This window comes from Hesperophylax consimilis, chromosome 6, assembly GCF_061612785.1.
Source record: "Hesperophylax consimilis isolate HC1 chromosome 6, BYU_Hcon_1.0, whole genome shotgun sequence".
Lineage (NCBI taxonomy): Eukaryota > Metazoa > Arthropoda > Insecta > Trichoptera > Limnephilidae > Hesperophylax > Hesperophylax consimilis.
In genome coordinates, this window is record NC_142841.1 from 5,703,064 (window position 1) to 5,730,786 (window position 27,723).

At 32.9% G+C, this 27,723-nt stretch overlaps 1 protein-coding gene across 1 annotated transcript; it reads right to left on the reverse strand.

Annotated features, from left to right (window-relative positions):
- Window positions 1-2,011: 2,011 nt before the first annotated feature.
- LOC149422886 (membrane alanyl aminopeptidase-like) lies at window positions 2,012-23,886 on the reverse strand. Its single transcript, XM_089633019.1, has 14 exons — window positions 23,405-23,886; window positions 21,920-22,081; window positions 20,915-21,232; window positions 20,289-20,472; window positions 17,620-17,858; window positions 15,435-15,624; window positions 14,467-14,653; window positions 12,120-12,220; window positions 10,425-10,604; window positions 9,341-9,528; window positions 7,380-7,547; window positions 4,496-4,642; window positions 3,668-3,737; window positions 2,012-2,776 (listed from the first exon to the last, which is right to left on the reverse strand). The coding sequence occupies exons 1-14, from the start codon at window positions 23,884-23,886 to the stop codon at window positions 2,561-2,563; spliced, it is 2,832 nt and encodes a 943-aa protein (XP_089489145.1). The 3' UTR covers window positions 2,012-2,560.
- Window positions 23,887-27,723: the final 3,837 nt, after the last annotated feature.

Genomic DNA, 27,723 nt, shown 5'->3' on the forward strand with positions numbered 1-27,723 from the left:
ACCTAATCAACATGGATTTATGCCGGCCAGATCCACTCTAACAAATTTTTCTTAATGGTACGTATACAATTGCGAACCTAAACGCGAATGGAACGAAGCAACTGCAAGCGGCGCGGCGTTTCGCGCCGTTTGAAGTTACTTTGTTCCTTGCCCATAATGTTAAGGTTCAGTTCAGCAGTTAGGCTCGTGTATGTATACGTAGCATTATACGAACTTTTTATATCATGTTCAGTTGGAAATAAATCCCATGTCGACTCAATTTATACCTACTTCAAAGCATCAATCAAAGCATCTGACAAAGTAAAACATATAATTCTTCTCAATAAAATTAGCAAAATCGGAATGGATAATAAGCTACCTAACTAATAGAATTCTACAAGTAAGAAATAATTCTAACCTTTCATACAAATTCATTTTCACTAGAGGGGTACCTCAAGGGTCGCATTTAGGTCGTATACTTTGTTACTGTTTATTAATGATATCGTTACTGTTTTTGTTAATAATTGTAATATGCTGCTTTTCGCCGATGATCTAAAGCTCTTTAAACAAGTAAAAACCATAGATTATTGTATTAAAATTCAAATAAATTACAAAATTGGTGCAAACTTATCAAACTTTATCTAAACATATTAGTAAGTGCTCCAAAATCAGATTCTTTATATTAAATCAACCTTTAAACTGTCGATATAAAATTAACAGTGGTTTCTCACCTCTGCTAATGAAATCAATGATATTGGCATAATTTTTGATTCCAAATTTAATTTTCCTTCTCACATCAATTTAGTGACAAATAAAGTATTAAAAATGCTTGGCTTCATTTTCCGTAATGGCAGATACTTTAAAAACTTATCTATATTAAAACGCTTATATTCTTCTATAGTTCGAAGTCAAGTCGAATATAAATCTTCTATCTGGTCCTCTCACATTAAAATATACTCCGATTCCATTAAAAAAAATCAACATAAACTTGTAAGCTATATTAATTTTAAACTCGGTTTACCAATAGATACTATAAATTACAGCCACTTGTAATGTATATGTTCAATAAAGAATCAAAACTATTAAATCTCGCAGATAGAAGACTCGTTTCCGACTGGACTTTTATTTTTAAAATTGTCAATGGTATTATAGACAGTCCTGACATATTAAGCCAAATCACCTTCAACATACCAACAAGAACTACTCGACAAAATTTATTTTTATTTTCAACAACAATATCGGGACTGAGTCATTTAGATATTCACTTGTACCTAGTTTACATGCAGTTGGTAGTAATTTCGCAGAGTTTGTAGATGTGTTCAACTGCACGGAATATAGTTACAAGAAGGCTATAGTAACATACCTCAATAATTATTTCGGTATATCAATGTTAAAAGTGAATATTTCTATCGAATTTATAAATTATAATAACTTACGTATCGAAACCAGACTTCTCAAACTGTCAGCTAGAACAATTTAAACTGAAATATTATTTTTATTTAAAACTATTAAATCTCTAATAGACAGCCCTGAACTATTGGCATTAATTTATAATAATTTACCTGCCAGACAAACTCGTAGCAAAGACACTTATAAACGTAACAATAACCTCAATAGTAACTACTCTATTCACCAATTCCAAGAATTCATCACCTTGAAAACAAACGCTATGAACTTATCGATATGTTTGGTGTTAATAATTTTGTGGGTTTCAAAAGGCAACTAATTTCATACCTATTTGCTCGTTACGAACTTTCATCATTTCTTCTCTTTTTAATTTTATTAAATCTTGTCTCTATCATCGTATACTCCTTTTTAGTTTTCACAATGTTTAAAACCAATACTCGAACAAGATTTTCATTTACCACATTTGAAAATTTTACGTCTATATTTTACACTTTATTGTGCAATGTATATTCGTATTATTTTACAATAATAAGGGTTCCTTAAAACCTACACTCGGCATTCCCATGTAAGTATATGTATACTTTATTTCTTTTGAGTCAATAAATAATAGAAAACGAATGACATATTATTTTGTATTTCATTTTTATTGATAAATAATTATATTTTTTCATGTACAATAATTAATTTGTAAAAAATAAATACATTTAATGTATAAAATTTTATAGCTCCACCTTTAATCACTTTTAAATTATATTAACACACATAGCTTTAACTTACATGGAATATAGGTATATATTATGTACATCTCATTAACATTAAAAATACTAATTTGTTCAATAAAATAAAAATTAGGTAATTGGCACAGTCAAACAATGCTGTATCTTAAATTACATATGTTGTCAGTTACACGATGCGAGATGCTTGCCATACGCAAATTACAAAGCATTTACTATGCACTTGCACGTTGCACGTTACGCGTTTCTTTATTACATGATTTCCCGTTGCGCATTACATTACTCATGTTACACCCATTACAACCACTTGTTATATGCACTTATGTATCAACGATGTTGTGGAATTTGATCGAGGAAACAAGGTGTTTGGTATAGAAAGAAAAAGATTTGGATGAAGTCTGGAAAATTTTTAGTACAAAATTCAAATAGTTTTATTGAATTTAGTTGTTGTTGTTGATGAGCAGCGCCAACGTGGACACCAGCAGGGCGAAGGAAGAGACGATGGCAGAGGCACCACTGTACTTGCTCTCGAGCCAGGAGTCGACAGTTTCCTTGTGATACAGGGCCCACTCGTAGTTACAAGCCGCATCTGCGACGGCTGACAGTCCAGAGTTGACTCCGGACGATGAGAGGCTTGACTTCAGGAATGCAACCACCTTTAAAACACATGAAAATTAAACATTTGTTAAATGAAAATAAATACGCAATATGTAACGGGTGTTTGAAAGATAAGATACTGTTTTATTTATGAGACATTGAGACTTGCGACACGGTCAAAGGCAAGTTAGAGTGAAGCGTTTATAGTACCAACCTTACTTAACACATGGCAGGTGGCATAGGTACAACCAACAAAACGGGGTACGTAACAATTTGGAATAACGATCAGACCTCTTACTAAGGTCAAACATGGAGGACCAGATAAGCTATGCGTTTAACTGATCAAGGGTCACAGACAGACATACTGTCTCCAAGTTAAACCAATTGTGGAGGAGCCTGTGGTTCATTGGAACATCTGAAGCGGGGATCCTTAGCAATGAGGGAACTGTGATATTTCTTATTTCTTTCTTGTAATAAGTATGTATTAAGATTGGTATAATAATTTACCAGGTATAAATAAACACAGATATGGGTTTAACCAAGCTATTGAAGCAAAATTAATAGGTTTGCCCTAACATAAAATGTGGGTGTCATTTCAAAGAGCTGGAGGCAAAGCACGTGATCATATATTTAAAGCCAGAAGGGTTTGATAGTGCTCTTAATAAACTAAGACATCAGTCATAAGTTGACTGCTGAAGAGCACACATTGAAATAAACAGAAACCTGCACAGACAAGTAAAGTTCGTGGGACTTTTCTGCGCAGGATCTGAATATTCGTTTTTAACCGAACCGCCAAAAATGAGTGAGGTGGACAAATTATATAACATTTATAAAGTGTCTAAATAGTGTAACAAATTATTCAATTTTGGAAAAGAGCCGAAGTTTTGTTAACCCAATTTGGGATTTGTAGTTTTTTTTCACACGATAATTTTATTGTTTAATTAACATACCCTCTGTAGCTGTGTTCCCTTCATACGGCCGATCATGTTATTGATTGCTGTCTGTGTATTTGATCCATATCTGAAAACAATCGTTACTTTAACTTTAGCACCTGACGTTAGCAGAGGAACGCAATCGGAGCCTCGTTCATACTTTTTTGATTTTTAGGCTAAAATAATATCCAACCAAACCGAATAAACTTTTTTCAATCAAAAGGTATAGAAAATGTTGGTTACGTTCTTGAGTTGATTTAATGTGTATTTTTATTAAAATCATGTTGTATGCAGCGTGTCCGGAGGTAAAGTGCTTCTAAAACTTCGGGAGGTAATTCTACATGAGAGTACAAGTACAAAATATAAATTACTTTTTTCGAAATTTTAATGTTTTGAGGAAGTTTTCAGGCAAAATAGTTGAATTTTTTGTAAGGAGAATATAATATTCTTCCGTGGTAAAATAGTTATGTATGGGAAAAAAACCACGGAATTTCGAAAAAAGTATTTTTTTTTACTTCTACCATCATGTAGAATCACCTCCCGATGTTTCAGCACTTTACCCCCGGACACCCTGTATTATACATGGTGTTAAGGTACCTACTAAACTTACTGTAACCAGTTATTCCTGACATTATTTGGAGTAAAAAATGTAAAGAAAATACTTATATTTTATTAGGAAAGCTGTCAATTCACCCGTTAAAGGCATTTAGTTCCATTTTTAACAGGAATGCGAATAATTTCAAGACATTTTTTAAATAAATTAGCAATATTTTAGCAAATTTTCTCCGTGTAGGCAGGTAAGGTGCAGTTTTCTAGAGACAGAGTGTGTAATGTTCTAAAACTTACACTTGTTCGATCTTTACGAGGTCTTTCTTGAAGAACTGGAAGACAATTTCAACATTTTCATCATTTCCGTTGAGAGCCGAGTTGAAGGCAGTCATTAGATCCTGGTCTCTGATTGGCTTTTCCGCAGCGATGGTTTGGGCCAAGAATCTGCAAATATAAAGTTATATTAATTTACACTGTAACTTACTAACAAAAAATTGTATTTCCTACTTATGTTGGCAGTCTCTTTGTTAGTTAGGTTATGGACCTATCCTTAGTCCCCAAATAAATTATGTTGCCGGCGTTACCAACTCCGACACCAAATGATGTTGCCGGCGTTACCAACTCCGACACCAAATGCCACAAAAACTTACACATTGTAACAGAAACACAAGTCTTCCACCTGTGATGGGCAATCTATTTAAACAGAACTGTCCGCATTGAATTCTAGGGAGGTGTGCCATGAAATCTAGTTACCTGAATACAATGTTCACTACTGATGTACAGATTTATTGAAAATTTATTTAAAACGGTTTATTGAATGAACTAAATTGCAAATCACTATACCAACTAATGTATTGAAACTTAAACCAGAAAGGGAGTCGTGTAGCCAGAAACAGCCATGGGAGAGAAAGACTCGGCTCAGTGGACCGGATCTCTACACGGATCAGTAAAAACCGGTACTCAAAGACCCGACGCTTCGCGGACCTTTGCGAACAAGTGAGCCGGTCAATTTTAGTTTTGATTTAAAATAAGAGTAAATCAGAAATGCACATTTTTTGATGCAAGGTCGATTGTTAATAGAACAACAAATTTATTGGGGCTCTTGATTGTCGTTAAATCGAGCCAGTTCACCAAACCAAGCCAAAGGATGGGAAGGTTGTACAGCATCCATTCTCTACCCCCTAGTGACCGTTCAAAAACTTGTGATAAGGATCATCTAAATGTTTCTCTTTTCATCCATCTGAGCCACTTTTTAGGAAACTCGCAGTCGCATCAAAACATCAAGATCAATTACTCAATTTAAAATCGGTGTCAAAAAATGGATATCTGAAATGGGGCGAAATTTCTTTAAGGAACATATGAATCTATACCACCACTAAAAGTTTTCTTTAAGGGACAAATGAATCTATACCACCATAAAAAGTTTTCGTTTTTTAAATTACCATAATATTAACAGAAAGATTAATTATTTAAAATGGGTTGACTGACTGAAACGTTTCATGTACTTTAGGATCGCTTCAGTATTTGTTAAGAACAATATTGTGACAATATTTTTTTCACTCTAGTATTATTAGCCGGAGTTCTAACAAGAATCTATACTTAAAATGCTGAAGAATAATGTATCCATATATGTCACTATAACTCGCACATACTTATCAACTGTTTACCATATTTTTACATTTGCTTACCTAGTAACACATACTCATTTTGTTGCTATATGTATATAATTTCAACAACTTCTTATACATATAAATATATTTTTTCTCCTTTAAATTCATTTTAATTCTTTATTCTATACTCTTGTTAAATATTCTATTTTATTTCTATCTTTTGATAAATTATTTCAAATTATTTTAATATATTTCACAGACTATCTTAAACTATATACTCCTTATTTTATTTTAAATTGTATACTTTTTATACATATTTTGATTTTTTCTATATTTCATGCTTGATTTATTATTTTTTTTTTGTAATGTATATTTAATCAATCACCACAACACGGGCAGGTGCCTAGCTTGGTGGTTTTAACACACCTAAAAACAGTAAAAACAAAAAAAAAACAATGAATAAAGAAAAAAAAAACGGATCTTTACACAGAGCTAGAACTGGAAACCTAGATAACCTGATTATGGGATAAGATTTGTCTAGGTCTTGTCGGCGGATGCTTTTGGCCACCTACTGAGTGGCGGCCCGAAACGGGAGAGATTGGTTATTGAGATATGCAAGAAGATTTGGGCTGTTATCATTGAAATTGATGCAGTGTTGCCACCTCTCAATGACAACTAGGAATGTCATTTATCAAATCGCTATAGTAGAAGTACCTGGCTACACAGGTATTTGTCATTTGAAACAGCTAAATAAAGAGAATGTATATTGATATTATATTAGAAATGGTCCTGCCGCTAAAGTTTTATGCCTCGTTTATGAGAAAGAGTGGATATAGGGAAAAATGGAGCTTATCAGCGGTATATTTATATATAACATATAAAATACACACACAACTGCTTTACATAGCGCAAACAATGATATTAAAAACAATTCCATTTAAACCATATACGTATTCATCAGCACTTCTGTTTTAAGAATTTAATAGAAAACTAAATACATAATACTTATTATAATATTCTAAATAAAAAGCTTTTTTTAAAAACAATAGATTACTCAGAAAAACGTCAACTCTCCCAACTCCAAAATGTAAAAAAACAATGGGGCAATTTAACTATGTCAAATAAGCTTTAGGAACAAATCGCGGGGAGAACAATATATTTATATTGGAAGTTATCATATAATTTTGTTAACTAATTATCTAACCATCACGCCGTTTCTCCGCACTGGCAGGCAGAGAGGACGGAGAGCCAAACAATTCATTCCCTTTGTTCCCATTTCTACATCATATCAAATGCACCCTTCTGCTATTGACATGACACGGCCACATATTATTTGATTCTCTGTATCATGCCATGTTTTCCATGGGCGTCCCCGATTTCTTCTATCATTTACTATCGTATTCACATCATACATATATTATTCTTCTTACATTACTTTCTTCGTTCATCCGCTCTGCGTATCTAAAGCACTAAGCGTCCCTTTCTTCATCTTGCGTTCTTTCCAAACCTCCCTATTTTAATACGGTCATGACTTTTGTTGAAATACATAAAAAAATAATAAGTTTTCGTACTTGTTAAGCGAGTCTTCGTTAGTGGTGCATCCCAATGCTCCAAGAATTACAATCTGTTCGTTGACAACATTTCCTTTGAGATATTTCTCCCACAACTTGTCAAAGTGTGTTGCGTTTCCATTGCGCAGAGCATTGCAGTAAATGTGCTCGCGAAGATCAGCGTTGATTCTGAAAAAATAAATTTTAGTATTAGGTGAAGGTATCGCAGCCATAGTTGACATAAAAACAGCACTCACAATGTTTCGCTTGCGAATAGCATGTTTAAAACTTAGTATTCGACTTCAGAAAAGAAAGTTCCGGTAAAATTGAAATAAAGTACAATTTCAAATAAAAAAATAACACACTGAACACGTTTTTTTTTAACACTGCGACTTGCGTAGGCGGATTCGATGCGAGCGTGATTGCTGGTTTGCCGATATAATAATTAATAATTAGTCAACTGACCCAAATATAATCTCATTATTGTTACCACTACCTACCAACCTGAAAATTTTTGCCAAATATTTTTGCTTTATTGAAAAATGTACTTTATTTTAATATTATAAAATATTTGTAAACTAGTCTGTCTCGACACAAAATTTCCTAGTGAGACAGGCAAAGCCAAAAAAATATATGTCAATCTTTTTATTTAGATGCACATAATAAAAAAATAAACTCCCGCTTCGCAAATTTCAGCGACCTATTTCTGTTGAAGAAAAATTGATGGCAACGTTGAGATAGGTGCGATATTATCAAAACAAAATTTTACTTAAGAAATAATGAGATACTTACACCCTTACTAATATTCATGGTTTAATTTTTAAACAACTGATAAACAACCATTTTCCGTTCATTAATGGATGTAAAATTGTGCAAAAATTTAGGACACGTTTATTAGTAAGGCCCTGAAAAATAACTACTTACGAGGAAGTTACAAGCCAAAAATGTATATATTCTTGGTATACCTTGTATTGTAGGTAATAGGCATTAAAATTGCTTGACAAACGGAGTCTAGAATAGTTTGATTGCAAGCACAAAACTGGTTTTTATTTATTTTGTAAATAATTTTATAAGAAAGCAAAAAATTTAATCAAATGAAACTGTCATAGATAATCTTAGCTATAATACAGTATTTTTTAAAAGTTGTTTCCTATACGCATTCATACATTTCTATTAAAAAAATATATATTTTTAGTAGTTTACATTTATATTTTTTATTGATTAATTTATTATTTTATTTATATTTTACTCAAGCGAAACGATAGGAAAACCTTCACTTTATCTAAAGCATATTTTTTGGTATTCATAATGTACACCAATTTGTTATAAAGATTAATCATAATAGTTATTTAGCATTAAGCTTCGCCTTAATGATATCTTGTATAAAACTCAACAGACAGTTTAATTGAAAATATCATGTCAACTGATCGCATAACTGAAGTCATGTGTTATCATTTGTCACGTATGACACTTTCATGTGGCGTAGGCCAATTGATATATTCGCGGTCTGTCGCGCCGCGTTCTATCAAAACCTCCTAGATCACAAGCCAGGGACACTCATTCAAAGCAGCTTCCTAACTTGTATGAGATTATGCAAAAAATATCGTTTTAAATTATTTAAAAAAAAAATCTTATTCATTAAAACATTTTAAAATGTTTTAGTTAATTTTTAAAAATAAATAAAAAATACATTTTTTGGAGGTTCCCATACAAGTTAGGAGGCCGATTTGATTCAGTGTCCGGGCCTTGTGATCTAGGTGGTTTTGGTTGTATTCGCACCGACTTCACAGCCGTAAATCAGAGCTAACATTCATATTCGAACTACGTACGCACTAAGTGATCTCCTTTTCGCTAAAAACAATAAATACGCGCAAGCAATACGAAAGACTGTTTCTCAGTGACGTTCGTAATGAAATCACTGTCGTACGTACTACAGAAGTGGGTAGGTACTAGTAAAATTGTTATTTTGGATATTTACTTACGGTGTGTTAGAGGTAGATATCAGTTTGTCGAATTGTTCCGATGCATCTACGCTGCAAGCCTTGTGTCCCACGTTGCAGGCGAAGCTAAGTGCGATTCCACGGAAGAGCTTGGTCAGATGTGAATCGTCTGCTTTTTCTGCAAGACCCAATTCAGTGGTGACGTGATCCAACAAAGCCAAGAAGTGTTTCTGCAAATTAAAACAATTACCGTCATCATCATAAAACAGAGTGGATGTCAGTTTTTAAGATTAACTTGGCAAAATTCTTGAATAATTTCTACATATCCTCGTTTGGCTTTTTGGATGTGATATTAGAATTATAATACAGGCGGTGTTCCCTGTTAAAAGTTTACTAACTTATTATTTATTTTTATGAACAAATTCACAATAAAATTGTATTTCTTTATTGTTTAAACGAGGTTATTAAAAGCGAAGTGATAGTTTTCTTGAAATTTCTCTGAACAAACAGAACGTATTGTCTAAATTCTAATGATCCCTTCGATGTTTGGAGTAAAAACATATTTGGTGAGATTTTTTCAACATTTTTCATATTTGATATTGAAATGTTCCATTTTATGTATTTTAAAATTCAAGAATCTAGAAGTTCATTTTATCTAGTTTATAAAATGGTATATATTTTTATGACAACTTCAATAAGAAGAAATAGAGAGTTCATTTAAAATGAAAATTGGAAATATTCCAAAATACAATGAGAAATTTCAAATTAAAAATTTTTAACAGCTTATTCTACAGATAACCAGTTTTGGCTGTATAAAAATAATGTGAATCTTTCCATCTGCTATTTTATGGCTATAAAATGTCAATATCTATATTAATTTTGTTAGTAAGGTTTTTACTTACATGATTGCCTATCAATTGGATAAAAATTAAAACACGTAAGGCCGTAAATACCGTACATACATACCGTAACGTACCGTACATACCGTAACGTACCGTATCGTACCATACCGATGAGTGTACATCTTCGGACCGAGGGAAATTTTCTAGCACCGTAAAGGAAAAGTTAAAGCGTAATCATATCATACTTATCATCATCATCACAACCAACAAAATATTAGACTTACGTCAAGGTTGTTCAGGGTTTCAGGGATGGCGGCGAACCTCCTCCTGAGGACATTGAAGTTGGCAATGGCAGCCGCCCAGGGAGCATAATCGGACTCCAGTTCCAAGAACTGAATGACCTGGAAGGCTGTTTTGTAGTTCGTCACGTTCTCCTTGGCCAGGTTCAAAACATCATCGACGATCTATATATAACAATGAGTCGAGGTTAACAATAAATCATCATTCCTAAACTGTCAATATCATTGCACAGGATACATCTGGTGGGGTGGGTAATGTAAAGCACCATTCATCTTTTTTATGAACTGTAAAAATAATCATTCAACAAACGCCAATTTATCAGATCTGAAACAAACAAAAATTAACGTCTATTTTTTTCTTCTTGGAGACAGAAAAGCGTGAAAAAGTGAAAGATGAAATTGTAGAAGCTATTTTTAATTAAGAGTTCTCCCACAGGCAATAATTTATTCATATTTTTTCCGACTTTATGTCCGGGTTAAATCTTGCCCATAGGAAAAACTAAACCCTTACACACACTTTTCGACAAATGATCATCTAGTCAATCCATATTATGCAAATGCATTATATAAGCAAAATAAATACAAAACAATACAAGAACAACACGGCAACTCACCATAGATCAAATGGGAAAATAATTCACCGACTCCAGATATTTTCATATCAGACGGTTCGGCTCGGTAGAACTTCTAAGTGGACCAATAAATCCTACTGATCCCTCAGTATAAATATTTAAGAAATCTTTCCTAATCCTACGTATATTCAAAATGACTAATTTTTGCATTTTTACGAGATATAAATTCTTTGACAGATCTAATACGCCTAAATTTTGAATGAGAGAGCCAGGTATAATGCCAGTAGCTGAAATAACAAATGGTAATATTTTTATAGTCTGAGAATGCCAAATTCTTTAAATCTCATCTCTTAAATCTGTATATTTACTTATTTTCACAGATTTTTGAATATTACAGGAATTTGGAATGGCGACATCAATGATAAAGTTATTTTTTTTTAATTTTGTCATGAAAAACTATATCGGGCCTATTATGACTAATCGTTCGGCCTGTTAGTATAGTTTTATCATAATATATTTTATAAAACTCATTTTAATTTTATAATTGAAAATTAACTTTGTGGCAAAATTTTAATTATTTTCCATTTTTTAACCCTTTCATATCGTGTTCATGTTTGAAAAAAAAATAGATTTCAAAATTATTTACAAAGGGAATAAAAATTGTCAGTTTTATTCATAGTTGGTAAAACTGGCTTTGCGAGCAATTTTTCAATTGGATTTTAGCCAACAGTTCAGGCGGTAGCTATTTTTTAATTGGATTTTAGCCAACAGTTCAGGCGGTAGCTATTTTTTTACTTTGAAAAGTGAATTTTGTGTTCAATCTCCACCGATTTTTTTTTGTTTATATGAGTTTTGAAGGTTTATTTTATGTTATTTTTTAAGTTTGTAAATGTTTTACATATTTGGTATACAGTGTACGATTTGTCATTTCATGTGAAACACCAAAATAATACTAATTGTTATGAAGCATCAATTATGTTACCTCTGCCAATTATCTCTGAAGGGGTTCATTTTATAATTAATTGCTATTTTTATGTTCTTGTTTTATTTAATACACATAAATATTTTTTTAAAAGAACAAGTATATAGTTATTCGTATTGAACAAACCTGGGCTCTGTTCAATGTGTGAATCTTAGTCCTGTCGTCTCCTTTCAGAGTTGCTGACAACATTCCCCAAGAGTGCGCATCGTAGTTCACCCTGTAGAATCCTGCAAAAATTACAAAAACAGCGTTATTTTCTATATCTATACTAACGTAGACCCGTTAAAATCACGGCATAGTCTGAATTCTTGACATATCAGTTCCATTTAGAAAATGACTATTATATTTATATTTTTTAATTATTAAAGTTAGGAATTTTAATGCTTGTCTGAATTCTTGACACGATTAATTAAAATGTTGAATATAACACTTTATTACACAAGAAAATGCGAGTTCATTGAACCAGAGTTACACAGGAAGATAAACAGACCCAAAACCGATTTTTTTTACTAGTTAAAAATCCGACCCGCATAAAAATCATGGGACATTATGTAAGTAAATAAATCTAGTTATTTAGTAAATAACTCTCTCTTTGAAACGGATATCACCTTTAACATTCTCAAATGCTTATTCACGATAATAAGCAATACATGATTTAATTAAATATTTAATTAAACAATTGCTGAAAAAACTTAAATTTAACTCAGCCACCCTAAAGTACATTAATTTTGCTACAAATATCTCTGTTCTATTTTCTAATTTACTTTAACTAAATACCTTTCAAGGAACATCTTTGCCGAAATGATAGACATTTTTCAAAAGATATATTTAGGAAAAACAATTTTCTAATAAATTTATGAAACTTAAACACATTGTCACCTCAGTGACCTCATGCGTTACCATTGGACTATGACGGCCGGCATAGTCCAGTGGTAACGCATTGGACTGCCATTCCGAAGGTCGCGGGTTCGAACCCGGCGTGCGCAAATAAATTTTATTTGATTAATTTGTGTTATTTCACAATTAATTAATTAAAATAATATATAGTATATTTGCGGCACGTTCCAGAGTGGAAGATACTACCAGTATCGCCCTGGTGTAAGACCACCATTCAGAATTGAAACGTTGCTCCAAATGGCTTTAGCCGTGTTTAGTGACTGGATCTGAATAGCCAGGTACTTCCCCACCTTCCTCTTTCCCTTCCCCACTTACCTTCAGCCTCACAACATCCCCCAATTGGGGATGCCATAGTCTCACTGGCTCCAGACGGGAGCAGTTGGGACTCTTGTGAGGTATTCACCATAAAAAAAAAGTTTATTTTATATTTACTTTGAGATCTTAACCCTGAGATCTAATGTTACTAATATCCGTGTTAGTTGTTGTTTCCTGTGTGTTTGTATTATGAGTTTAGAGGAATATTGTTTTAGAATAGAGTTGTATTGACATTATGTTGAGTTTGGTGAAGATTTCGTCAGTGCTAGTTTTAGGGACTTTCAAAATAGTTATCATTATTTTTTTTTTGTATTTGTATAGCGCCGTTTTTGTGCAAAATCACCTCAAGGGCGCTGTATTTATGTTTTGTTAGTGATTTTACGATATTGTCATTTCCACCGCCCAATCCAATCCATTGTGATGATGTATTCTCAAAGTACCCAACTGGTCACTCATTTGACATGTTTTTTTCTTTTCTCCTCAAATAGTCCTAGTGAGGTAAGTAATTTAGTTTAGTGTTCTGTGAGAAGCCATAAATCATAAGGTAGTGAATAGTGGAAGAAAGCGGAGACGCCTGAGAAATACATTTGCAATGATAACGCATGATAACAAAAGTATAGATAATGAAAATAGACTACAATAGCTGTTACTAAATTAGATATATAGTTTAAGAATAATAATAGAACATTAATTTAAGAATAAAAATAAAATAAAAATAATATTATTACATTTCGATTAATAAGTAGGTAGAGTAGGTGGTATAAGTACATGGAGTTATTTTATTCATTTGGAGTAAACAGAGCTGATAATATTGCAAGCGAAGGTACATAATAAATTGCGACAATAATCTGTTGGTGGCTCGAATGCTGATATAATATTTTAAGAGGATATGGTAAAAGAAGAAAAATATTTTTTTTTGTAAATTAATTTTATGAAATTAAATAGTTAATTATATACTGAGTTTGTACCATTAAAATTTGAATTTGATCAATTACTACTAATTTGTACCTGTAATCAGAAGATATGTAAAAAATCAAATTAAAACTTATAATTGTTATTTGGTTGATCAAGAAGTTGTTTTATTTGTAATTTAAAGGCTTTATAATTTTTTCCGATTTGATTTTAAATGGGAGTGCATTAAAAAATTGTATACCTTGATAAGTATAATGATGTTGAGAAGCGCTCATTTTAAATTTAGGGATTCTATTGAAGAAGCATTGCGGGGTTCACTAGTAAATAAATAAAAAAAATTCTTCCGTACCTGTCTGTTGCTTATTGAATACGACCCATTCGTGTCCAATCTTGCCCTTGTTAATAGTTGTGTTCTGGGTACTCATGATCATGTCTGGCTTGGTATTATTAAAATCAGGTTTGCTCTCTGAGGCCCATGTGATGGGAATGTTGTATATAACATCTGGAACGTCCTCACCAAACACGACCATACGATTCTAAAAACAATTTAATTTACTTATTATTAAATTCTAAAAAAACAATCATATTAGAAAAATTATTTGCAGTGTGTTTCGTGTAATTCGCATGGCATTTCTTCGAAATAAACATTTTCAAAGTCTTAATTCTAAATAGCAATTCTTTTTCAATTTTTTTGCATAAACATTCAGCGATGTCTGCAGATTGCTCAGAACGCTGTGCGCATGGACTGTAACTGCTAGACCTGATGAATACAAAAAAAACCTGTGCATGGTACTGTAGATGATACTGTGTACATCTACTGAATGTAAAAAAATATTAACAAAATTTGCAGAATTGAGATGTTTGAAGAAATGTATGGTCGAAGAAAACGTAGTCAATAGTTTCGAAGAATTGATTTTCGAAAAACTTATTTCGAAGAAAACGCAAGATACCCAACTTGTACACTGTGGTAATTTGTTGCAACCAAAGATGTAACCTTTTTGGTTGTTGTTTTTGGTTGTCGTTGCAAACATTGTTTCATTACATGTTGTGTTACATCAGTACATGGCTTTGTATCAAGCATCGGTGAGAGTACTGTGTTTGAGTAGATTCTGGCTGCTATACTTAATCTGTTCGAATAATATATATATCGATTGCTGAGCAACCCTAAAGTTTAAGTTTACACTTACGGAATTCAAACTTCGTTTTTGTGAAAGCACTATAAAACAATACATGATAAATACTTCAATGGTGAAAACCATAGATATAAATTGCTGATTAATATCTGTATATAAATATGTATTTTTTTTTAATTGTTACCTGTTCCAGATTAATGATCCCTGTCTCGTAATTAATATCCACATTGAGTACAGGATATCCGGCCTGTTGGGTCCATGAAGACATGACTGTGGAGACATTGAAGTCAGGGTAACTCGTCAAACTTCCATCAGTTTCAGCTTGCAGGTCCAGGGACTCGAACAAGTGCTCAGGGAAGGAAGGCTGGAATTTCCTGAAATTTTTTTTTTGTTTTTTTTTACACAGTTTCGCAAAATCGATTCGTTTCAATTGAATAAAAAGAGGTACACTAATAAATGTGTGGTCTGCGATTTAATATGTAATATATTTAAACATTGTAAAATATATACATTGTAATAAATTTAACCTATCAATTGACAAAGAGAGTAATCAAAAGCTGTAAAATTTCTGTCCTTGTATCGGATAATTGTGAATTTATTGTTGTGGTATTTGAATTCCTACAAAAGATACCTGACAACATGGACAGAGAATTTGTCCGATTTTGAATGAGTGGCATTGAAGCCAAATCTGGGGTGAGGGGTAATTGCCTGGCAGTCATCTTGTATGACAAAATTTTGAAATGATTTGTATGCAAATTCGTGCATAATTAACATTCATGTAGTTAAGGTGTTAACGCAGAATTTATTTATAAATAAGTTATTTGATGTGACAAGGAAAGGGATTTGTCATTACATAATTTGAGTAAGTTTTGAAATGTTTAGATAAATCCACACATAATATCTTTTTTTAATATATCAACATTGGGTAAGTCTCTGAAATGGGACATTTGAATTATTAATGCTGACGCGCAGTGCCAATGAAAGTTTAAACAAATAACGTAAATTATTTGATTAATTTGCGAATTTCATGTTTAAATAGAAATTTAGATTACCACGAAGCATTTTTAATCATTTATGTTTTTTTAAGAAAATAAATAATATTTTTATAATTTGTAAAAAATGCTTCACTTTTACCGGTATTGAAAACGTGATTTTTCAAAAAGGTGCACTGGTTTTTAAAATACTATTAAAATAAAAGTTTATTGTTTTACCTTGTCGATTAACAGTAGATAATACGATAGACCTGGCAAATACAAACAAATTAAATCATTGAAGAAGATAATATTAACAACCATTTAATAAATTTTATCGCAATGAGCTTTATACAACTATATATATATACTATTCATTTGTAAAAGCCGCCAAAAAGGGGCTTCATAAATAAATAAATAGGCTTCGATGTGTTATTCCCAAGATAATTGAAAATAAAATTTGATTAAAATATACCTAATACCATATTAATGACTAAATTAGTTGCGCTACTCGATTCGAAAGTAATGAAATGGTGATTCCATCTCACTATACATAAAACATGTTTTTCTTATAAAAATCTACCTCACTTGGACTAAGCCTGTATCGAGGTAAACAATTTACATTTGAGTGAAGCAAACATAAATGACATGTTTATATGAATCAATTTTTTGTGCCACCGTTTTGTTTTTTTAACCACTGCGGTCACATTTGTCACAAAACATCAAAAATCAGTAGTCACACAATATTTGTCACCAAATAACACGTTCTTATAAAACTCATTCTATCTCATTTTTAGTTATGGTAGGACATATAAGATAATCCGATTTAGAAAGAGAGAACTTCAAGCTTTATCCAAGCATCATTAATTTAGGAACTTTCTCACTTAGACGAAGCTTAATGCTAAATCACTATTTTGATAAATCTTTATAACAAATTGGTGTACATTATGGATACCAAAATTTTTTTTTTATATAAATTGAAGGGTTTCCTATCGTTTTGCTTGAGTAGAATACAAATAAAAAAATAAATTACTCAATAAAAAATATAAATGTAAACGACTAAAAAAATTTTTTTTCAATAGAAATGTATGAACGCGTAAAGGAAACAACTTTTAAAAAATACAGTATAACAGCTAAGATTATCTGTGACAGTTTCACTTGATAAAATTTTTTTCTTTCTTACAAAATAAATAAATAAATAAATATAACTAGTTTTGTGCTTGAAATCGAAAGTTTCTAGACTCCGTTTGTCAAGCGAATGTAAGGCCTATTACCTACAATATAAGGATACCAAGAATATACAAATTTTTGGCTTGTAGCTTCCTCTTAACCATTTTGGCGTGCATCTCCATCTGAATTTTTTTATCAAGTTGTAATTTTTTCTGTTTTTTTACTCACATCTTGTTTAGGTATTCATTCAGTGCCTTCTTGAATGTCAACTCTCCGATCCAGTTCTCGATCATCCTGAGAACGGACGCCCCCTTATTGTATGAGATGGAACCAAAGTGACCGCTGATTTGAGCTGGTGTGTTGACGTTATTGTTGGTGAGGGGATCTGACAACACGGAGGTGTCGACCAGGAACGCTGTGTGCAACTGGGCCGGGATGAATTGGATCGCCAAATCTAAGTCTTCGACCTAAAATAAGTATATTAGATGAGATTTTCATATTGATTTATCATGTTATTATACATCAACATGTATAATTTTAAACCAATTCGAAATAGATGGCTGTTGGATGTGCGGCCTTTTTAGTACAAATCTAATTTTGGATTAATTAGGCCAAAATACCCTACCAAGCTGAATGATATTTCTTTTAAATAGAAAGTTTTAGAAAATATCTAGTAATGCTTGGAAGTATTACTAGAAATAATATATATACTATAAGTTCAACAACCGCTGTTGTGGCAGGTGAGCTAAATATACAATCGTCAACAACCGCTGTTGTGGCAGGTGAGCTAAATATACCAACTTCAACTACCGCTGTTGTAGAAGGTGAGCTAAATATACCACTTTCAACTACCGCTGTTGTAGTAGGTGAGCTAAATATACCAACTTCAACTACCGCTGTTGTAGTAGGTGAACTAAATATACCAACTTCAAGAACCGCTGTTGTAGTAAGTGAGCTAAATATACCATCTTCAAAAACCGCTTTTGTAGTAAGTGAGCTAAATATACCAACTTCAAGAACCGCTGTTGTAGTAAATGAGCTAAATATACCAACTTCAAGAACCGCTGTTGTAGTAAGTGAGCTAAATATACCAACTTCAAGAACCGCTGTTGTAGTAAGTGAGCTAAATATACCAACTTCAAGAACCGCTGTTGTAGTAAGTGAGCTAAATATACCAACTTCAAGAACCGCTGTTGTAGTAAGTGAGCTAAATATACCAACTTCAAGAACCGCTGTTGTAGTAAGTGAGCTAAATATACCAACTTCAAGAACCGCTGTTGTAGTAAGTGAGCTAAATATACCAACTTCAAGAACCGCTGTTGTAGTAAGTGAGCTAAATATACCAACTTCAAGAACCGCTGTTGTAGTAAGTGAGCTAAATATACCAACTTCAAGAACCGCTGTTGTAGTAAGTGAGCTAAATATACCAACTTCAAGAACCGCTGTTGTAGTAAGTGAGCTAAATATACCAACTTCAAGAACCGCTGTTGTAGTAAGTGAGCTAAATATACCAACTTCAAGAACCGCTGTTGTAGTAAGTGAGCTAAATATACCAACTTCAAGAACCGCTGTTGTAGTAAGTGAGCTAAATATACCAACTTCAAGAACCGCTGTTGTAGTAAGTGAGCTAAATATACCAACTTCAAGAACCGCTGTTGTAGTAAGTGAGCTAAATATACCAACTTCAAGAACCGCTGTTGTAGTAAGTGAGCTAAATATACCAACTTCAAGAACCGCTGTTGTAGTAAGTGAGCTAAATATACCAACTTCAAGAACCGCTGTTGTAGTAAGTGAGCTAAATATACCAACTTCAAGAACCGCTGTTGTAGTAAGTGAGCTAAATATACCAACTTCAAGAACCGCTGTTGTAGTAAGTGAGCTAAATATACCAACTTCAAGAACCGCTGTTGTAGTAAGTGAGCTAAATATACCAACTTCAAGAACCGCTGTTGTAGTAAGTGAGCTAAATATACCAACTTCAAGAACCGCTGTTGTAGTAAGTGAGCTAAATATACCAACTTCAAGAACCGCTGTTGTAGTAAGTGAGCTAAATATACCAACTTCAAGAACCGCTGTTGTAGTAAGTGAGCTAAATATACCAACTTCAAGAACCGCTGTTGTAGTAAGTGAGCTAAATATACTAACTTCAAGAACCGCTGTTGTAGTAAGTGAGCTAAATATACCAACTTCAAGAACCGCTGTTGTAGTAAGTGAGCTAAATATACCAACTTCAAAAACCGTCTAAAACGTATTAACTAAGTCTTTTCTGGGCTGACCGGATCAAAATGACAGTTCAACAAACCTTTAAAAAGTGTTCATAAAAGGTGATGAAACAAACAATAGGTATACATAGATAGGGTTTTTCATCGCTTTTAATGACTTTATATCACTTTTTAAAGGTGTGCTGAATTGTCATTGTATTTAGGTTTTTTTTAATCATTTTCTGGTAGGTTTGCAGTAAGTAGAAGAAGACACCAATGTGGTGAAAGAATTGAGAAGATTGGAATAACCGAAATTACATTATTTTTTTAAAAAAGAAAGACAAACATTTCCGGGTTACGAATAACCTGATAATAATTAGAAAATCTTCGACTACCCACACAGTAGTCCAAAATGTTGCTTCTGTTACTAACCAGCCGATTAATTGAACTCGTGACGCCTGGGTCGGATCCAGACGCGATGCCAATGTAGCCACAGACCGGTCATCATATAGTACTATTTGGGTTTAAGACTTTAAGGAAATGAATAGAGGCAGTAGAAATCCGGAAGGAATGGAACAATTTTCGAGAGGCAGCTAGGATTCTCCAAGGACTGTATCCCCGATGCCGTAGATATTATTATATATTGTATGAATACCTATATAAATGATGGTAAAAATGTTTCTCAATTAATCTTACCAAATCAGGTAATCTGTACTGGAAGAATCTTGCAAATCCTTCGTTCAGCCATGTGTCACTCCACCAGTGGCAAGTGACATAATCTCCGAACCACATGTGAGCAATTTCGTGGGCCAAAATTGTGATAACCTGCTGCTTATATTTCACTGACGACTCATTGTTGTGGTACATGACGTAAGCCTCCCTAGAATTATACAAATGCAAAATCATATTTTAGTGGTTTATTTGAAATATCAAAAATCTGTCTGGAGAAATCATAATAATTTATTTCAAAATTTGATTCGTTGCTCTGACTCCCCGGAGACCATTGTAGGCCATGTGCAGCGAGAGAATTTGTTCAAAATATTTGACGATTTTGTGATGTACGATGGCTGTTTTTTAGAACTTAATCACGAAAAGGAAAAACAAATTTGTTTGGTAAAACACAATTCATTCCAACACAATTCTTCCATCAACAAAAAAAATATCTTTTCGATTAATCATCTCTTTCCCACATCATGGTCAATTATTTGCCACGCAAATGATAACTTCTCTCTTTCTTTTTTCACTCTTTCTTTTATACATCTCGTTTAGGTAGCTATTAACGGTAGATACTCATATATTAGGAATAATTAGAATTGACCAACCTGTATGTCAAAAGTCCCCAATTCTCCATGGCTCCCGCTGAGAAGTCGGGTAGTGCCGCTTGGTCCATTTTCAAATTCGGGCTCATGGAGTAGTAGTCGACACCGGTGTAGTTACTCATGGCTTCGACAAGCGCTTGTCCAGAAGTGAAGGCATACTGCCCCTGGTCGCTGGCTTCTGGACGTGCGTAAACTCCAAACTGGTTTGGTTCAGTTGTCTCCGTTTTTGCAGCGGCTTTGAACTCTGACACGATGAAAGCCAACAGGTATGTTGACATTTTTGGTGTCTTGTGGAACGTTTCTCTCGTTATTCCGTTTGGCCTGCAATATTAGATATCAAACACCAACGTTATTTATGTTTTTTTCACAAGTAGAGAAAGAAGTATATGAGAAAGGGCACACGGAGAAAAATATAAAATCTCTTAAAATTATTGAATACACTATCAAGACGTCGAAACACGTGTTCGAACACGTGAAGGGTATGAAAAGTTTATAGAAAAAAACTATTAATTCATTTGTTAAAGGCCTGCGTAAAAGGTTTATAACGGGATTACCAATAATTTAAAAAGATTTTTAATAAAATAAATACTCATTTTTCTCCGTACAGGGATCATCAAATATGACAGGTGTTTATTTCGGCGCAAACTCATCACAATTTTGGTACCATCAGGGCTTTTTACAAATGCCAAAATCATTTGAATAATGTTCCGTAGAATACACTTTTCATTGAATTAAATAGACTTTTAACAGACTTTTCATAGACTTAAATAGACTTGCAGACTTTTCGTTGACTTAAATATACATTTTTTCGCACTTTTAACAGACTTAAATAGATTTAATAACACCATGATCAATTTTCAAATATTATAGAAAATCACCCATATCATTAAGAAATAGAGAAAGGAAAACCTACAGCACAGATCATTACAGTGGATTTCTTCCACAAACTACCTGTTCCAAAAATATAACAGGATGTATCAAAAAGAGAAAAAAATTAAGAAAACCTACAGCTCAATTGCGGCCCCGTTAATGGGCATGTTGGAAAGAGACGGGCTGAAGCTTGTAGGGCGATCAATGGTCAAGGTGAATTCGGCTTTGTACAGGGGCTCATCCAAACAGGGGAACACTTTCCTGGCGTGAACGGGCTGGAACTGCGTTGTTCCGAGCCACCTAGACAAACAAACACATATTTTAGAGGGTCTATCACATCGACTGAGCGAAGATTCAGAGAACGATAAACGTTCGTGTATATAATTGTTTCTTAGTTTAATAAATATAATCCTTTCAAAGGATTTGTTACTATTTTCTACATAAAAGGTTGCGATTTTTTTTTTACTTCGTGTTGTTTCATTCCGGATTTTATTCACTTGTGAACGAATGTGGTTTCTATCTAAAATGGTTCGAGGATGCACGCAATTTATGATTTTAAAACGATATTCAGCAATTATGAGGTGTTTGAAATGAATCAACAATTAATATTAGGTGAATTATAGCATTATTCTCAATATCAGAATGACATCAAAAATGACATTTTATTTTTTTAAATACATCTTTGAATTTCGATTTTGGTTACTTGAATAAATTAATGCAAATCATGAAAGTGGAAAATAACCCACTTCCCGAAATCCAATCGAGTTGAAATTCGACATTTTTTTATTTCGAAAAAGTATTTTCACAATTTATTCTTTTAAAATATATAAAAATATTAAAAAAAATAATATTGTTTCAAAATACATAGTGAATGGCTAAGAACAAAATATGAATAGTTTAATGATAAATAAATAATAAATTTGTACACCAATTAAGAGAACTAGCTCTTGAGCATATTAAGTTTGATGTAGGAGTAAAAAGTAATATCATTGAGTGTATGACAGTAAATATAAATATGGTTCGAAATGAAGTTACTGCATTTTTTCTGCGTGTTCAGTTTTTTAAAGTATTATTTAACTTGTTTCTTGAATAATATCTAATCTTAATTTATTTATATTTTTCGGGAAGACTATTAAAATGTGTTATCCCTTTGTAAATATAATTGTTGTGTATAAAATACAGGATTTTGGATGTTATATTTGTGTTTTAATGATGAATTAAGTTTTAATGGTCTCAATGCATAGGGCCATTAAGCAGTTAGTACGCTGATTACAGTCTAAGATTAATGTCTGTACGAATGTGGATGAGTGCAAGCGAGATGGAATGTTTGCAAGATCTTATAAAAGGCGATGCACGTTAGTTGTGTGCCTCTTTTGTTACAAGCAGCTCCCCAATTAATATCAGTACAAGATCAAGTATCATTATTACCTTCACCCGCTACAATAATACGCAGCCTCTACACCACATTGGCATAGAGCTACATTTGGCATACATCAGAAAATAATTGTCGGCCCTACCCAATTGGGATTTCACGTGGAAGGAAGGTTGAACCCTCAGTCAAACCAAATCATGACATTTTTGACAGATTTTAACTTTCTTAATTAGTTTACATAATTTACTTACTTGGTGGTGGCACCTTCAACGTAAGAGCTCCTGTAGAAACCATTCATTGCCTCTCTGATTTTACCAGAGAACTTAGCGAATTCGATTGTATAAATCTGACCAACAACGAAATTATCGCGAACAGTTATTGTGAAAAAGTCGTTATTGGGATTTCGAGAAATATCTGTAACAGGATTAGCAATGGTAAGACTTGTAATTGTGATGTCAGTCTGTAATATAACGAGATCTTCGTAAGCATGCAAAGTGATGGTTTTGAGATCAGCTTTTGTTGGTTTTACTGTAAATGTTAGTTGTCCATCGAATGTGAACTGTTCAAGATTTGGCGCGATTCTCAGCACGTATTCAACAGCATCAAAGCCTCCTGGTAGTCTGTATTCTTTTTCTTGTGCCTCATCTCGCACGAGAAGTCCGTCCTCTGAATTGCTAGCCGTGCAGCACTGCAGTGCCACAGCTACTACCAGAAAAATTATCAAGGATGTCATCTCTGAAAAAATAAATACAAAATATATTAACATCAATAATCACGAGTTAGAGGGGTTAAGTGCGCTAACTTCGGGAGGTGATTCTACGTAATGGTAGAAGTAAACAAGATAAATAACTTTTTTCGAAATTCAAAAGTTTATTTTCCCATACAAACATATTTTTCCATAGAAGAATATTTTATCTTCCCATACAAACAATTCAACTATTATAGCTAAAAAGACTAAAAAACATTGGAATTTCTAAAAAGTTATTTACGTAGAATCACCCCCGAAGTAAACGCACTTTACCCCCGGATACCCTGTAATATATTAAATTGAAAATTATTGATCCGTTTGTAATAGAATTTAGTAGCACAATGATGCGTAAATCTTTAAATTAGTTATTTCTAATTTAAATATTATGGGTAAACGTAACGTAAGTTATAATCTACGCGTTCATAGATGGCGATAATATAATTATTTGACGAAAATAGACGTTTTGCATGTTATGCTTTAAATTATTAAGACTAATAATTTGTTAGACTAATAATTTGTAAGACAAATAAATCATTTGGTCCATTTAAAAACGGTGCTTCAATATAATATTGGATTAGTTTGCTTTTCTTGAAAGAATTGAGATTTTATAAGGACAAAACTACATATCAAATACATATTGCGTAGCGTATGTATTTGCACAAACAAATAACACGTCTAAATAATTTAAAGTGTAACTTACAAAAAGTATATTTTAATAAAAAAAATTAACTAACGCCACCTACGCGTATATCCTTATCCTTAATTCTAGACTTAAGAAGTCAGAAAGTAAATATTATGGATAATCTATCCGAGAAACCAACAATCTGCAACTGTGCTCGGCTAGAGGTTTGCTTACTATTACAAAGAGGGCACCCAATATAGGAAGACAAAGAAAAAATATATTTTATTTAAATTTTTAAATAAATATTAGATTGATAATAATTGGAGCATTTATATTTAGCGATTTGCGCCATCTATGTAAAAAAATAATAATTAATAACATTTTTATTGTAATAAATTTTTGAAGGTTATACCCAACATATGTATAATATATTTGTAAAAAGTTATTCATTTTAGTTTTTTTTAAGTTTATGTTTGCCATTATCTTTCTGTTTGGTGTTGATATTTGTATTACATTGTTAACTGATTTTTTTTTATATGGATTAGTTAACATTTTATTGTTATTTAAATTTATCATATATGTTTATTATTATTATTCAATTATTATGTACCTACTTAAATTAATACAATAATTTTAAACAACTAACAAACTATAATGGCACCACTACCCAATTCAAACATGAGAAATAATGTCTCAATATAGTTGGGCAGTTTCGTTAAAAAAAAAACCTTTCTAGCAATTAGCCTATAGTCTATCTATTGTAATATGTGTGTAAATTAAATAAATTTTGATTAAATTTGAGACCGTAACCCTTTTTATTTTTATGTAATAGTAAAAGTAATAGTATTTTCTTCTTCAATAACAATTAATTAATCGATAAATAGATTAAAACCACTTTTTAAATACAAATATTACTGTCGTAAATTAAAAAAATTAAATGGAGTGATTCTGAAGGATATAATAATTATTTATCGAGTGCGTCCGCTGTTTCACAGTGATTTATTAGGATATATATATATTTTTTATCATCACAGAAAACTTATTATCATGCTAATCTAATCAATTGATTGATCCCGTATGCCTTGCGTGTGCGCAGTCCACCGTACAATCACACCGCTATCAACATCACATGCGTTGTGCACACATTTGATTAATAATAATAATTATTACTATATTTAATTAATTGGGGAACTGCAGTACATTTTTATTTATATATTTATAAATAACACATCTGCCCTGATGATGGACACTGCAATGCTGTCCGAAACGTTGGCTAAAGAAGGAGTTAGCGCAACACGGCATAACACCCCAAAAACAAATAGCAAAAATACTTTTGGCCGTGAAAATCTTAAATCATATTTGAGGAAAAACGTGATAGAAGAATATATGACCCAAACGGGAAAGGTAGAAGTCGGGGACGCCTAAGAAAGACATGTCACAATCTAGTTAACCAGATACTAGGGCCATGTCAAGAGTCAGAATAATATAAGAGAATGTATTAAACTATGTAAGAATGTGAATGAGGCAAGGAGTGTGCCAAGACGGAGTTGTTTGGTGGTCCGTCCTCCATGCCTACCCCTACGGAGAAACGGCGTGATGGTTAGTTAGTTTAGTAAAAATAAGACAATTTAACTTCTGAGATTTTAGATGCACTTGATTGAATTTAAATGTTGATATACTTTTATATATGAATGGTAGATACTATCAGTATCACCCTGGTGAAAGATCACCAATCAGAATTGAAACGTTACTTAGCTCTAAATAACTTCCAAGCCCTGCTTCTCACAATCCCCTACCATTGCCAGTTCCATATGAATATCACGACATTCCCCTATTATTTGGAATTCCATAATACTGCAGGCTCCGGACAGTCGAGAGCAATTGAGACTCAAGTAAATATACAAACAAAATTAAAAAATGTTAAATAAATATTTGAAGACTTTTTGAACTTGGACCCCTTGTGCTGTATTTTATAAATATCATCATGTAATATGAATTTACTGAATTTTATATACAAACAACGATAATATCATTTAGGGTCACCAGGAGTGAAACATGAACGGTTTTTATAATAACACAATCTATAAACGACAAAATTGATCAAGGGTCGATCAAACTTATTACGGCGCGGTTTTAACTTTGACGACTTCCTGTCAGAACTAAAAGCTTCTCCGCTCTGTACACATAGCGCATGGGAAACAGAGTCGCCAACCAAACTAGCAGCAGATTATAACACCATCCTTTCAACCCTTTTAAATACATATGCTCCAATTTCTACAAAAACTCGGCGTCTACGAAAATCTGATGCCTGGTTTGACGAAGAATGTCGGAGCCAGAAGAGATTGATGCGTAAATTGGAGAGGTCCTACAGACACTCGGGGGTTACATCACGGAACGATTGGATACAGGCTCAAAAAGAGTACACGATCTTAATCCGTTCAAAAAGGTCTGAATATTGGACAAATAGGATCACTTCAGAGCGTCAAAATCCACGTAGTCTTTGGAACTCGGTTAAGACAGTCATTGCTGATGTCCATGCACCAAATACAATCGACATAGCTCCGGAAATCTTCTCCAAGTTTTTCCTTGACAAAATTGAGTCAATACGAGCCCTAAAAACCTACGCTCCACCACCGTATTTTACTAAATGCAATAGAGAAAACCTTTCTGCCTTCAAACCTACATCCCTAGAAGAAGTAAGGAAATTAATTCTTACTTCACCGAACAAGCAGTGTTCGCTCGACCCTATTCCAACGAGGCTACCGAAAAAGTGTTGCAATGAAATTGCTCCCTTTTTAGTTCATCTTTTCAATAAGTCACTTAGCACGGGTGACTTTCCAAAATCCCTTAAATCAGCTATCGTAACTCCATTATTAAAAAAACCACAACTGGACGCTGAAGATCTTTCAAATTACCGACCCGTTTCAAATCTGCCTTTTATATCAAAAATATTAGAAAAAATCGCTGCCTCACAGGTCATATGTCACTTAAATTCAAATGAATTATTAACTAAATACCAATCTGCATACAGACGGTTCCACTCCACAGAAAGCGGGTTACTACGTGTTTTGTCGGACATAACTACTGCCATTGAGTCGGGTAAACTGGCACTTCTTTCAGTCTTGGACATGAGTGCTGCATTTGACACGATTGACCATGACTTTCTTATTAAACGATTAGATGAATCATTTGGTTTAAAC